Genomic DNA, 13,863 nt, shown 5'->3' with positions numbered 1-13,863 from the left:
TGCTATCTTCACCTGCCGAGAAGCGCATTAACATGCTTAAGAGTGAAGTGTGGGCCTAGGTTCAGTTCACACATTAGACAAACTTTTTTCCTTTGTTTGCTTTATTTGTCTTTCTTTAGATAAGTAGCACCATGTAGTAGAAGAAAAATAATTATTGTGGTGACTTAGCAGGTGTGGGTGCCGCTGGTAATTACGGGAATCCGAGTCTGACACTCGGTCACAAGGGCTACATTTTGATGAACTTAGGGGAGTGTTAAAAAATTGGAATAAATGCAACAACCTAGTGATCTCCAGGTGACATCATGCTTTTAAACAACATTGGGGACAAATATGGAAAACTGATAAAAGATTTGAACAGAGACAGTGTAAAAGTAGGTCTTAAAGTGCAAAATACCAGCCAGTGCTCAGTAGCCAAGTGAAAAGAAGAGTTTACAAGGAGTAATGTCCAGCACATTTGCTTGCATTGGAGTGTACTTTTGCAAAGGAAATTTTCTGAAAAATAAAGGAACATCCAGAAGACATTCTTAGGTAATGACAAGCAACTAACTCTTAAGCCTGGCAGAAAGTGTACAAACATTGCATTATGCCATTTCTATTAGTTGAAACAAAAAGAGCTTGAGTAGCGGTAAAAAAAGGCTCAATAGAACAAAAGAAAAGAAAATAGGCATACTACAGTTGTACCTAGATATAACGAAATTGACGAACTCCCGGGAAAATTCGTTATAAAGAGGGTTTCAGTATATGCAGGCTCGGTACGAAAATTAAAAAAAAAAGCACAAATATAAACAAAGGGAGAACTGAAGGCAGAGCTGACCCAAGACAGCTATTTAGCAGTAAAAAACTGCATTATTATTGCGATAGCAATTATATGGACACTCTTGGCGGGTTTTTGCCGTCGACGCCTTGTCCTGTAACAAGTGCAAATTGATAATATGCCCCTATGCACCGTAACTTTTACGAGAAAGCAAAAGCGTGCGCGAGCGCTGCTGAAGCAGGGATCAAATGAGCCAGCCCTTCTCTATCGCCTGGAGGGCGCTTACTGTAACATCCCCCACGTGTTAGAGCTGCTGTCAAATACTCAAACAGAAAGGGAACCACCCTTCTTGAATGAGCATAAAAAATGCAAGAGGGAGGGGGGTGGGGTCACTTGAGTAGCACTGGTGAACTTTGATTACAAGGGCGCGGTCGTGATCACTGGCACGTGCGCCATCTCGGCAAGCATCAGTGCACTTTCAATGGGAAGAGACTGTGTGAAAAGAGCGCTTCTCCCTGGATCGGCCGTATATGCTTACACAATCGTTTCATAGGAGTTCAGGACATTGCATCCTAAAGAGTTGGCTGTGCCAGCTTTACTTCGTATAACATTGCAATCTGTTGCTATCGCGAAGATCCTTTGGTTTTCAGCGTGGCCCCTAGAGTTTCTGTCAGCACCTAATGTGATGACCCAGCTGTTCGCGTTAAAAAAATAAACAAACACAAAGCTGTAAGTCGTTGGGGGTCACAGCATGCGTGCACAGTGAAACCATGCACACGCGCACAGCGTCGAAAACGAAGAGCAAACGACACAAATATTGCAGAAAAGTATTAGGTAAAACGTCCTCCATTTGCTGCGCGGCCCCACATGTGATGCTAACTAAAAGCATGGCACTGGCAACACTAAAGTAGTTTTCTTTTTGTGTGTGTATGTGTGTGTGTGTGTTTGATTTGGTGAGAGGGAAGGGCACATCCACGCATGCGCCCCTGGCGTCAAGAACGATGGCAACGCCGGCTCGTCGGGCTTGGGCCCCCTGGCCCCCCTCGTGCAAACCCGCGCACAATATTGAACGCTCGCTCTCGCATGGAAGTTGCCGGGCCATGAGCGCCTTGTGGCTCCAGCAACTCCCACACAGAGACGAAGCACGGCGGTTGCCCCGTCGCGCTTCGGCAGTGGCGGGGGCAACCGCCGTGCTTCGCGCAAGCACTTGCGGTTAATTTGAACATACCGCGCTCCGAAAATGCTCTCAGCATCCCACCCAATCCCGTGGCTGCACCTGCGACACCTCAAAACTGCGTGCGAAGGAAATGAAAAGGAAAAAAAAAAGGCTGCGGTGCAATGTTTTCTCTCTCTCATATGCCAATCTGCGACGCGCCCGGGTCACGCTTCTCCCTTTTCCGTCCCTGCCCCGTATAGACCCTTCTTCCAACGCCGCGCACGAAGAGAGAGAGGGAAAAATAAAATAAAGTTGTCGCTGGGTTGAATGAATCTTTGGTTGAAGGAAATAAAAAAGGCACTATCTTTGGCAGCCCTTGCGGGACACGGCTCTGCGCCTTGAGGGAGGGGGGAGGGGGGTGTCTTACGCGCCGGTGCCACGCTTCCTCCTACGTAACCCTTCTCCTTTCAACGACGCGTGCGAAGAGAGCAAAAAAAAAAAAAAGAAAAAAAAAGAAAAGCTGCCGTGGAGGGTTGGTTTTCTCTCAAATGCCGATCTGCTTCTCTCCGCGGGGAGACGCTCCTCCTTTCTCATCACGTGCTGGCCATGCTGTGGCTGCGTAGCGGAGAGGCTCCGCTGTGCATTCGTTGTTGGCGTCGTCTTTAGAAAGTGTCGGCGCTGGACATTTCCGCGTGCAACTTTTCTTGCCAGGAGAATGCTGAAGCCGAAGTAGAAATGCTTTGCAAGCTGGTGCGAAATTGATTGACTCGCTGCAAGGCAAACATGTGCCAACGTGCATCACCGATTACTTCAATTATTAACGAATGTCCTGTGATTTGCGAATAAATGTAAGTCTTCTGAAACTTTCCCCTCCTGTGTTGACTCAATGCACATGCGTCACTGCATGGAGAGCCCTCCGTTTTTTTAGCTTTCATTAATTTGAACCTCTTTTAACTCGAGCAAGTTTTTGGGCCTCTTCGAGTTCGAATTATCGTGATTTGACTGTACTTATTTATTGAATACTGCAGGCCAAGAACTGGTCCAAGCCGGACAGGTACAAGAGGCAGGATGTAAACACAAAAACACATGTGGTAACGTAAGAATATATCATGAGAAATGGAATTGAAAACTCGTACTAACGGAACGTATAAACCAGCTTTACGTCTGGTAATGCCAAAGTTAAATCGTAAATACTCTAACACAGCGTATAATTGATGCTAGCATCAATATTTCAGAATGATATTGTATCTGTTTGAAATGTCCGCTAAAATACCATAAGAAACTAGCGTCCGCAGACATGAGACTACGTGATCTCAAGCATTGGTGACACTTAACGTGCTATTTTCAAACAGGGGGACTGCGAATGGTGAAGAATTATATGATGTGGGTGCTTCGAGTGTGCGGCCCTTCACGAAAAAAAAAATATTCATGCCTTAAGCAGCCAAAACCACCTCACAAGCGCACCTACAATAGATCGAGAGGGATGAAAAACAATTATCCTCACTGGGTGCCAGTCAGGGTACAGTCGACGTCCGGTTTCCTGGACCCTCAAGGGACCATGAAAATGTCTGCAAAATAGGGCAGTCCGGAAAAACCAATGCACGCGAAAACACACCTTTTTTACAAGTATTTTTCGCAGACAGAGAGGGTTGTGGCAGGAGTAAAAGATTCTCGTTGCTATCCAGTGAATGCAGCGTTTAGGTATCTCGAAAAGAGCTGTTTAATAATAATATAAAAAATAATTCATTATCCTCGGCGCAAGCTTATTGGTCACCACTTTGGCCCCAAAAGTTGCTTATCTTCTTTTGCATGACGCTCCGCTTGCCTGCAATGATGTCTGACTTTTCAGCTAAGGTCATGCTGTTGCTTTACACCGATGACAGTGTCATTCATCATTGCTCGCATCCACTCCGAGCTCGTTGGCCGTGAAGGCATTGCCTCTTCGATCTCGGTGTCAGAGTTGTTGGAATCCTCCGTAACTTGACGAATGCTTTCGTCATCAGTCGATTCCGCTCCAGCTTGATGTCTTTGTCAGCGTCGACGAAGCACTCAGAAGTTATCCCTGCTGGAATCAAAATGCAGGCAGCGTGCAAATCGTTGCCGGCAACTTCCGCGGATGGAATTTCGTCACACACGCTATCCACTCCAGCGCCGACGGCTAACTCGGTGAATTCGCTAGACAAAATGTGCATCGCCAAACAGCTAGAAACTTTCGGTGGCTGCTGAAGGTCAGCAAACGTGAACGTTGAACATAGCACGCAGCAGCAGCACACAACCTGCTGCAAAGCTGGGAGAACAACACGTGAATGAACAGTGAGAATTGACCACAGGTTTGACTAAGCTACGGCTGGCAGTAAATTGGCATGCGCTAGACAGTTTTGAGCAACGTTTATAGATAGCAGAAGGGTATCTTGAAGGGCCAGTTAGTACATTATACCGAGGGGAACAGCGCATATAATGGGACTGAGGAGCGCTGACAAACAACTGTGTCTAAATTTATTACACCGAGATATATATTGTTGAAAACGGAAAACAAGAATAAAACCATCATGTTCACAGCAAAGTGAAAGCAATCTGAATCTGCCACGAGTCAGATTAGTATTTCTTTCAATATTAATACCCTTCTCCCTGCTGTGCCACTGATTGCCGACTATTTCGATATTCTATAGAAATGGAGTTTGAAAGGGGCGGTACATCTACAGTCGACGTCCGATTTCCTGAACCCTCAAGGGACCGCAAAAATGTCCAGAAAATCGGGCAGTCCGGAAAAACGAGTGCACATGAAAATGCACCTTTTTTTTTTCTGGGTATTTTTCGTTGACAGAGAGGTAACGGCCGGAGTACAAGATTCCCATTGCAATTTAGCCAATGCATCGAGCTTTTATAAAGTAAAAATAAAAGTCTGACGTGGTCGGCGCTGCCTCATGGGTCAGCACTTGGGTGCAAAGAAGCCACCTATTTTCTTTTGCACAGCGTACCGCTTGCCCGCGATCATGTCTGCCTCAATTCCAGTCAACGTCATGTTGCCGCTGTACACCAATGACAGTGTCATCTGTGCTCACGTCGATTCCGAGCTCATTCGCTGTATAGGAAATGGCTCTTCATTCTCGGTGTCGGAGTCGTCGGAATCCTCCGTAACTTGACGAATGATTTCGTCATTCCTTAAGTTCGCACATAGCTCGAGGTCTTTGTCATTGTCGGCGAAGCCCTTAAAGGTTATCTCGACTGGAATCGACATGCCAGCAGCGCGCAGATCATCGAAGGCAACATCCGTGGACGGCAATTCATCACTCACGCCATGCACTTGGGGTGAGACGGTCGTCTCGGCATCTAGTGTGAAGCCCGCGTGGTGAAAACAGTTTTGCAAAGTCTCTTGGGTAAGCGCCTTCCACGATTCCTCTAGCATGCCCATGGCAGACCTGAGGTCAACAGCGTAACTTTTCTTGTTGTTCGAACAGAGCACCATGCATCTGAGCACGTGTGATTTGTAATGATGCTTCAAGTTCCGAATCACACCTTGGTTCATCGGCTGCAGGATTGCTGTGGTGTTCAGTGGTAGAAATTTGAAATTCAATCTTTATATCCTTTATTTATTTGATGTGGCCGTGCGCAGCGCAGTTATCCACAAACAGCAGGACTCTTCGATTTTGCTGCTTGAACCTTCTGTCCAGCTTGCGCACGTACGCTTCGAATTACTGCTGCTTTACCCATGCCTTGTTAGCTTCATAGAGTACAGGCAGAGTCACTGCCTCGTTGAAACATCTTGGATGCTTCGACTTGCCTATTACGAGTAACGGAAGCTTCTCGCTGCCTGACATGTTGCTGCCAACGAGGACAGTGAGCCGCTCCTTGCTGTGCTTGCCGCCGTGGCTGGGGTCACCAGCAAATGCAAGCGTTTTCGCTGCAGCAGCCTGTAGAACAGTCCAGTTTTGTTGCAGTTGAAAATATCATTAGGTGGAAAGTGCTGAAGCAAGGACTGCAGCTTTTTATCCTGATATTTGGCTACAACGGGATCATCGACGGTGCCACTTTCTCCGCACATCTTCTTGAACTTCAAGTCATTGCAGCTCTTGAAATTGTGAAGCCATCCATCGCTGAACTTGAAGTCCTTCACGCCCATCTGAAGTGCAAAAACCTCCACGTTCTGCTTCAGGATGTCGCCTGACACTGGAATTTTCTTAGCGATCATGGCACTAAGCCACACGATGAGCGCTTTCTCGAGTTTCGGGTAAACACTCTGGCTCGCATTCTTCTTTCCAACCCCGGTTGATTTGGCAGCCACTTCCAAAATCTTTGCCTTGTTTTTGGTGAAGTCCGAAACAGTTTGCTTCGAAATTCCGAACTCCCTCCCCACCTCTGCCTGCAAGCGACCGAGTTGGACCTGTTCAATGATGGCGGCTCTTCTCTATCATGAGCCTACAAAGGGGCTTTGTACGCTTCGAAGGGGCTGACGAAGACGAAGGAGCAGTCGGTGCCATCGCTGTAAACGGCGAATCTGCTCAGAGAAAATGGATGCTGAAGGTCGGGAAACGTGATCACTGAAGATAGTGCGCAGCAGCAAACGATCAACCGCAGACATGACCGTAGAGCTGACAAAACAACACATAATGAACACAGTGAGGTTTGGCTTGGCATAGCCGCTCTGCTACGGCTGGCAACGGATTGACACGTGCGGTTGCGAGGTTACGGCAGCCGCAACGCGGTGCGGTGGTTGGCGGCGGTGCTGCTGGCCATACCTGCGATGCGAGTATGGCGGGTTTGAGGATATGAAAACAACCGAAATGGCAGCGTTGGTGGTGACTGGGGGTTGGCGGTTAACAGTAAAAAGTCTGGGAAATTGGATACGGAAGGCTATAAGCGTCCAGAATTTCGGACTTTTTATTACATTGACTCTATGGGGAACTTGACGGTGCCACAGATGAGTCCAGGAAATCGGGCATGTCTGGAATTTTGGGCGTCCGGGAAATCAGACGTCGACTGTACTGACACGTAGAGAATTTTATCTGAAAAATAGGTGAATTCTTGCATTGACCACTATAATGTGCATTGTTCCAATCTCATAATGCAGGCAGCTCTCATTGAAACCAAGGTCACTGATTATTTTGTTTGCTGTACGAAACCTCAAAAAGGAAACGGTACAAAAAAGAAAACAACAAATTTTCATTGTTAATTCAAGTCTTTTCGAGGACCGCATTGCTAATCATGACTGGCGCTCTTTGTTATGCACCGTTTCTTCAGGTAACCTATACGACACTTTTGTACAGATACTGAACAAGTACAGAAAGAAATGTACCCGCATTGTTAGGATACGATTGCGCCGAAATGAGAACAAACAGCCTTCGCTACAAATATTAGCTGCAATCAAGGAGAAGGACCTTTTGTCGACCCAAGTGAAATTGGCACCAAACCACTTTGAGTTGCTACAAAAATTTAATATGTAGAAATCAAGTGAATGCTATGTTCTGGTTGGCTTAGTGGAATCACCTACGAGGGAAAGTGAAGTTCTTTCGAACATGAAAAAGACATGGTCTCTATTAAATGAATTAAGAGATGTATTAAATGTGATGGCCGTCAGTTATCTTTTCTCTCACACTTTTCAGATGATAGAATCACTGTTGCGAATGAGATCATTACTTTTTTTTCACGCGTCTCTGGTATTGCTAAACCACACCCTGAAGTATTTACTCTAAAATACAGCGCATGCGCTTGCGCACCTTCCTTCTATATAAGAATGTAATCTTAAATCCATTCTTTTAACTTAAAACTTGATAAATCACCAGGTATTGAAGGAATTTCAGTACATAATTTATGCAGGAGCTTTCGTGCTATCAAGTGTGAGACTATTTACACTACTAGTATTGACACTGGAATTATCTCAGCAGGATTGGAAAAGGCCTTAGTGATACCCCTGTCCAAGGGAGCTGCACGAAATAAGTATAAAAATTACCATCCTATATGTGTCTTACCTTGCATTTCTCAAATACTAGAAAAACATCCTGCAAGCTATGTTCGCATACTTTGATTACAATCACTTAATCTCAGATGCGCAATATGGTTTTATACCAGGTAAAGGCACGCAAGACCTCCTGGAGGACATTTCAGACATTATAAGTTCTGCATTTGAAGCTAACCAGGGGCCATGTACTCTATTCGAGGATGTTAGCAAAGCTTTTGATAGCGTGTGTCTTAGTCTGATATTGAAAATCTTTATGGCTGGATATTGTGGGCCTTTCTTGAAATTACTTGCGAACTTTTTAGACGATAGAACACAGTTAGTATCCATAGGACAGTGCCGTAGCATTATAACCTGTGTAAAAGCTCTGCTCTTGCACACCTGTTTCCTATGTTTCTTCTGTTAAATACCTTTGTGTACTTCTGGACTGTGACTTCTCCTGGAATTCTTTTCCGACTTACATTTGTTTAAGGCCTCGGGCAGTCTCTCATACATATTGTACGCCACTATGTATCAGTATGCAAAATGATTCTGCAAGGGTTACACTATAGTATTCTTTGGTACGGTGTTACGTCGTTTGGTCACTGTGCAATATGTGGCAAAGATAGAATAAACTTCATCCTTAGTTTTGCATTGAAAGTGATTAGCTATGATTTACAACTGCCCTCCTGCACATTATAAATTATTTTATTATAAAAATTTTATTTATTATAAATAAATAAAAAAATAAATTATATGGACACTCCCGCTGTATGCTAACATGCACCTTGCAGGACCACAATAAAGTTTCGCAACCAACCAACCAACTCTTGGCTGGATTTAGCCACCAGCATAGACGTCTGCGTCATTCACTGTATATGTATACATATCTATATACCGTATTTACTCGCATAATGAACGCACTCGCATAATAATCACACCCCCATCTTCAGTCATCGGAATTTGGATTTTCTTTTTTCTCGCGTAATAGACGCACCCCCTACTTCAATCCTCTGCAGTCCCACTAACCGACACCTGGCACTTCCTCACCCATTGAATTTCTTACGTTTTTTATTACTTTGCCACCCCCCCCCCCCACCCCGGCCACGTTGTCTCGCTCCCTCCCTCCCCCCTTCGCTCGTTGTCGCGTGCTGTATTGTTTTTCTTTTTATCTGTGTGCCCAACGTCCCCCGTCATATCTGTGCCTCACAGCGGGGTTGACGAACAATGCGAGTGTAGACATCGCAGCTGATAAGCACTCCACGAGCGAAGGTCACGAAGCTGCTTGTGCCAACCGACGATCGCTTCCTGCAATACGAAAATTCCCAATCATGTGCTCGCAATTTTTGAGCGACGACGACACGATTTGCTGACACAGAGGGTCATTTGTCGCTATTGCGTCGCAGGTTTTTTGACAACCAGAAAAAAAAAAGCTTGTCATCCAGAGAGGATCGTGACAATTTCTGCAATTTTGTAGCACCCTGATTCTCGCTTCGCTTGTTATTCGCGCGCAGAGGAACTTCTCATGTAAAAGCCAGGCGGCAGCCGTATTTTGTCGTTAATCTTGTTATTGCCGGTTTGTTTTGATGCTTCGGGGGTAGCTTGCTGCAATGCTGGTTACTTGCTACGATGTTAACGAGGTCGTCACGGTCGTCGTGTGAGGTTGCCGCGAAGTTGGCAAAATGCGTCGTAGCGTGGTAGCGCACACTTTTGGGCCCCCCCTCGAGATCACGGCGGATGTCGCGGTTAAACGATTGCGAAAAAATATAGCTGCAAAACGCTTTTGCAGCATGCACGAGCGGCCCGTGGACAGCTTGCAGAAGATAGCACCATCAATCACGGAAGATTAGTAAAATGCAACAAAGAAGGTGTTTCCAAACAGTGTATACATATGTCCATTGCGAAAAGCTAAGCTACCTAACTGTTTTTTTTGCATTGCTGCATTTTCGGCTCCTCCTGAAAAAGTTTTCATAAAGTTTACCCTGCCTAATAAACGTAGCCCCGCAACTTTGCTCCGATTTTTCGAGAAAAAAAGTGTGTTCAATACGCGAGTAAATACGGTATATCATATGGAAGCGCAAGAAAAATGATCCAGAAAATGACTCTGGCACGTGGAACAGAATGTCTGACCTCTTGCTTGCGAGTGCGAGGCATTAGCCACTGAGTCACGAAGGAGCACCTACTTCAACATCGAAATGCCAAGCTATTTATGTCTACCACTTACTTCTGGCGATGGTCACCTCGGAGGAACTATCGTGTTTTCAGCCTTACCAGTGACATGGCGCAATGAGATTGCATCGCCAGATCATCTTGATGCAGCGGCGGGGCTCTCTCTTATTTCCCTCCCATTTGTACTTTGCCCCGCAGAGAGCTGGAGAGGGGGAGGTGTCAACTCTCACGCGGCGTGCACGCTCTTATCTTGGGTGGAAAGAATCGTGTTTCTTGGGCTTTCACCGAAAAAATACTGTTGTAGTTACCGGGCGCACGAAGTTCACTGCACTCACTGCACAGTCTCCGTTTGCGAAAAGAAAGCGCTTGTCAGACACAGCGAAGTAACGATTAGGACACTTATTCGTGTGAGCAACGTGGAGACGTTTTAATCTGCTTGTCATTTTTCGCGTGACCTTTCAGTCTGGTGCTGTTGCATTCATTGCTTCGCCTTTGCAGCAAAGCTGTGAATCACTACAATTTTGATGTCCTCCTTACTGAGACTGCTGTCCAGAGGCATTTTCGGTCCAACAAATATTAAGTTCCACATGTCTCTGCTGCCTTCGACCTAAAAGCCGTTTTCAGGTGATTCGCTGCTTCACCAGATATGATCAGTGCACTCCTAACTATTTCATACCATCTTGCTTTAATAAACTACCCGCGAGTGTTTTTCATGCTAAATCAAAATTTCAATTGAAGCAACTTCTGCGTTGCATTATTCTGTAACTCTTTCGCAATACTTGTTCATTTTCTCGGGTAAATGCATTAGGGGTATCAGAATCTAAGGGTTCCTATGTTGCATCAGGCTTTGCAATGCCCTTTGGTGTACTAAAGGAATTATATTTCAAATTTTTCTCTTTTTTTGTCTCTTGTTTTCTATGCACGTTTTAGAATGGATGTTATAATGCTTTGTCATGTTATTTTTGTTTTCTTGGTTTTCTTTCTTGTTTTTCTTTTTTTCTTTTTACGTCGCCAAAAGCCTAAAGATGTCCTATTATTGTATAGATGCTGTTTTATGATCGAATGTCAGGATAGGTGACTGTGCTTGTATTAGTATCAGATTTATTTTGTCTTGCACTGTTGTAAAAGCATGCCTTTTTTTTTGTATACATACACAAAAAAAGGGGGGGGGGTGCATCTATGTGGTTTTAGATATATTAAGTCTTGTAGTCTGCTTTCTGTCGGCTCTGCCCTTCAAGCCTAATGAGGCTTTGCCAGGTTAATTTTGTATCTCTGTGGCTTTTTTTTAAGAATGTGAATAAAAGATTATTATTATTATTATTATTATTATTATTATTATTATTATTATTATTATTATTATTATTATTATTATTATTATTATTATTATTATTATTATTATTATTATTATTATTATTATTATTATTATTATTATTATTATTATTATTATTATTATTATTATTATTATAAAGGCTGTTTAGATAAAGTCGCAGTGCCACCGTGGTCTCTCAATTCTTTGCAAGCGCTCCTGAGATAGCATGACACAAATTCACTAAATTCGCCTGCTTGTTGGTGTATGCACGAGGACTAACACAAATAACACAGATGATGGTCGAAAATTGGGTGCTGTGGCCCCTTTGAGCATGACGAGGTAAGTGAAGCTTGACTTGCCAAAAAGCTACAGCACCTGGCAAAGATTCATTTGTGAGCGATGTTGGTCGTGCCTTGTTTGCAGGCGCATGACTCATCCGTGCGCTGCATGGTGTGGAGTCACAACGACACGTGGATGGTGACGGGTGACCATTCGGGCTATGTCAAGTACTGGCAGTCCAACATGAACAACGTCAAGATGTTCCAGGGCCACAAGGAGGCCATTCGAGGCATCAGGTGGGCACCTGGCAGGCACTGCACAGGCAATGGGCAGTAGAAGTCACATGCATCACACATTGTCTTCTCGCCTTAGAGAGGGCCATTTCCTATAGTCAGTGGGGAACTTTTTGACACTGTGGTCCTTATAGTTAGCTCTTTTATTGAGGTTGCGCCCTCATTGGATTGGTTCATATGTATTTACAGTTTTATACATTCATAGTGCATATATTCTCACACTGTTCCAGAGAATTGTCCCACATCCACAAAAAAAAAAAAAAAATCGACTTTAAAGAACATTGTGCGGGAGTCATGCCTGAAGAAGCACACTAAAAGACAAATGTGCACATAGTATCTGAGCGCATAACACAGCTAGAAGCTTAAAGCTCACACTGTGCTGGTGTTTACCAGGGACTTGTTCTCTCTGTACAGATTCTTTTCTCATTTTTACACCTGTTTTGACCCTTCTGGATTAAAACGGGTGGCCAGAGAAAATTGATTGGATACAGCTCCACGGGAAAGTGCACTGAGTGACAAAAAATAACGAGTGCAAGAAAAAAAAAGTAGGTCTGGTTAGAGGGGAGTGTACCGGGCAAGGGCAACATTTTTGCTTGTTGAGATATCTTTATTAAATTTTCAGAATATACTTTCAGAAAAGGAATTCGATGAAGCCAAATTTTGATGTTTCACAAAGTTACGTTGACTGGTTTCCAAGTTACAGCCATGGGTCAGAGTAGTTCTCATGGGTCCCTTGCTCAGGGCCCAGAGAATTTGGAAAATGTGCTATAACCGTGAAATTCATGATGAAAATTTCTTTCTCGCCTTAGGGCGAGAAAGAGCCCTTTTTTCATTTTTATGTGCTGACAAAATTTACCAAATCATGGAATCTAGCATTGCTCATGAGGCTTACATCAATGAAACTTTACTTGAAGGGGCCTAGCAAAACTTTATGACCATGGTCAGAAAACGATGCCGTTTGGTAGTTGAGGCTCCCGAGAACACGCGTGCCGATTAATGTAGTACAGCATACTGCCTGGAGTCGTTTTCTCTTCTCCCAATAAATGACACTACCAGCTGAAAAGTCTCTGTCTCACAGGCCTAGTATTAGCCATTGACTGATTTGAGCCCAACACACCAGGGAGTCACTGGAGCCGCCACAAGAGACCGAGGCGTCCGCGCATGCACATGCGATCACCCTGCAAAGTTGCGTATTCTGAGGTGGGGGGGGGGGGGAGTGCGTAAGGTTGGAGGTGACCGTAACGTACAGTCAGCAACCATTTTCTCGTAGCCTCAAGGGACTGCGAAAACGTCTGGAAAATCGAGCAGTGTGTAAAAAGGAATGCATGCGAAAATGCACCTGTTCAACGGGTATTTTTTTCTGATAGGAAAGGTCACGGCAGCAGTACAAGATTCTTGTTGCATTCCAGCGAATGCGTCGTTTAGGTGGCTCTGAAAAGAGCCGCTTGTTAAAAAAGAAAGAAAAGAAATTCAATGTGGCCGACACTACCTCATGGGTGAACACTTTGGCCCGAGTCAGTGAGTGAAACAGTTTTATTGACGATCTGGCATAAAGGGGGAAGGGACTGGCGAATTAAAGTGACTCTAGCGTGCTCGGACGTTCTGGCAGCAGCAACCTACTCGCGTCAAACCCGTGGGGGCGCCGCTTTTGGCTACTGGCGTTCCAGGATGCCAAGCATGTGCTGGATCATGTTTCTTTGGTTGCCTGGCTCTTGGCTGATGATTTGATTGCTAGTGATTAAAAAAAAAGTCGCTGATTTTCTTCTGCACAGCATTCTGCTAACCCGGGATCATGTCTGCCTCAATATCGGTTAACGTCGTGCTGCTGCTGTACACTGATGACAGTGAACTCCGAGCTCATTCGCTGTGTAGGCGTTGCCTCTTCGACCTCGCTGTGAGAGTTGTTGGAATCCTCCGTAACTTGACAAATGATATCGTTATCCGTAAATTCTGCACACAGCTTGAGGTCTT

At 44.8% G+C, this 13,863-nt stretch overlaps 1 protein-coding gene across 6 annotated transcripts in view; it reads left to right on the top strand.

Annotated features, from left to right (window-relative positions):
• LOC119167658 (WD repeat domain 33) overlaps positions 1–13,863 on the top strand; it is a 325,197-nt gene that overhangs the window by 63,616 nt on the left and 247,718 nt on the right. For all 6 annotated transcript variants that reach the window (XM_037419187.2, XM_037419193.2, XM_075891074.1 and 3 more), the window contains exon 6: positions 11,744–11,895. In XM_037419187.2, coding sequence (XP_037275084.1) covers positions 11,744–11,895 — 152 coding nt within the window. The remainder of the gene's footprint in view (positions 1–11,743; positions 11,896–13,863) is intronic.

Source organism: Rhipicephalus microplus, chromosome 3, assembly GCF_043290135.1.
Source record: "Rhipicephalus microplus isolate Deutch F79 chromosome 3, USDA_Rmic, whole genome shotgun sequence".
Lineage (NCBI taxonomy): Eukaryota > Metazoa > Arthropoda > Arachnida > Ixodida > Ixodidae > Rhipicephalus > Rhipicephalus microplus.
This window is presented reverse-complemented; position numbering and strand designations above follow the sequence as displayed.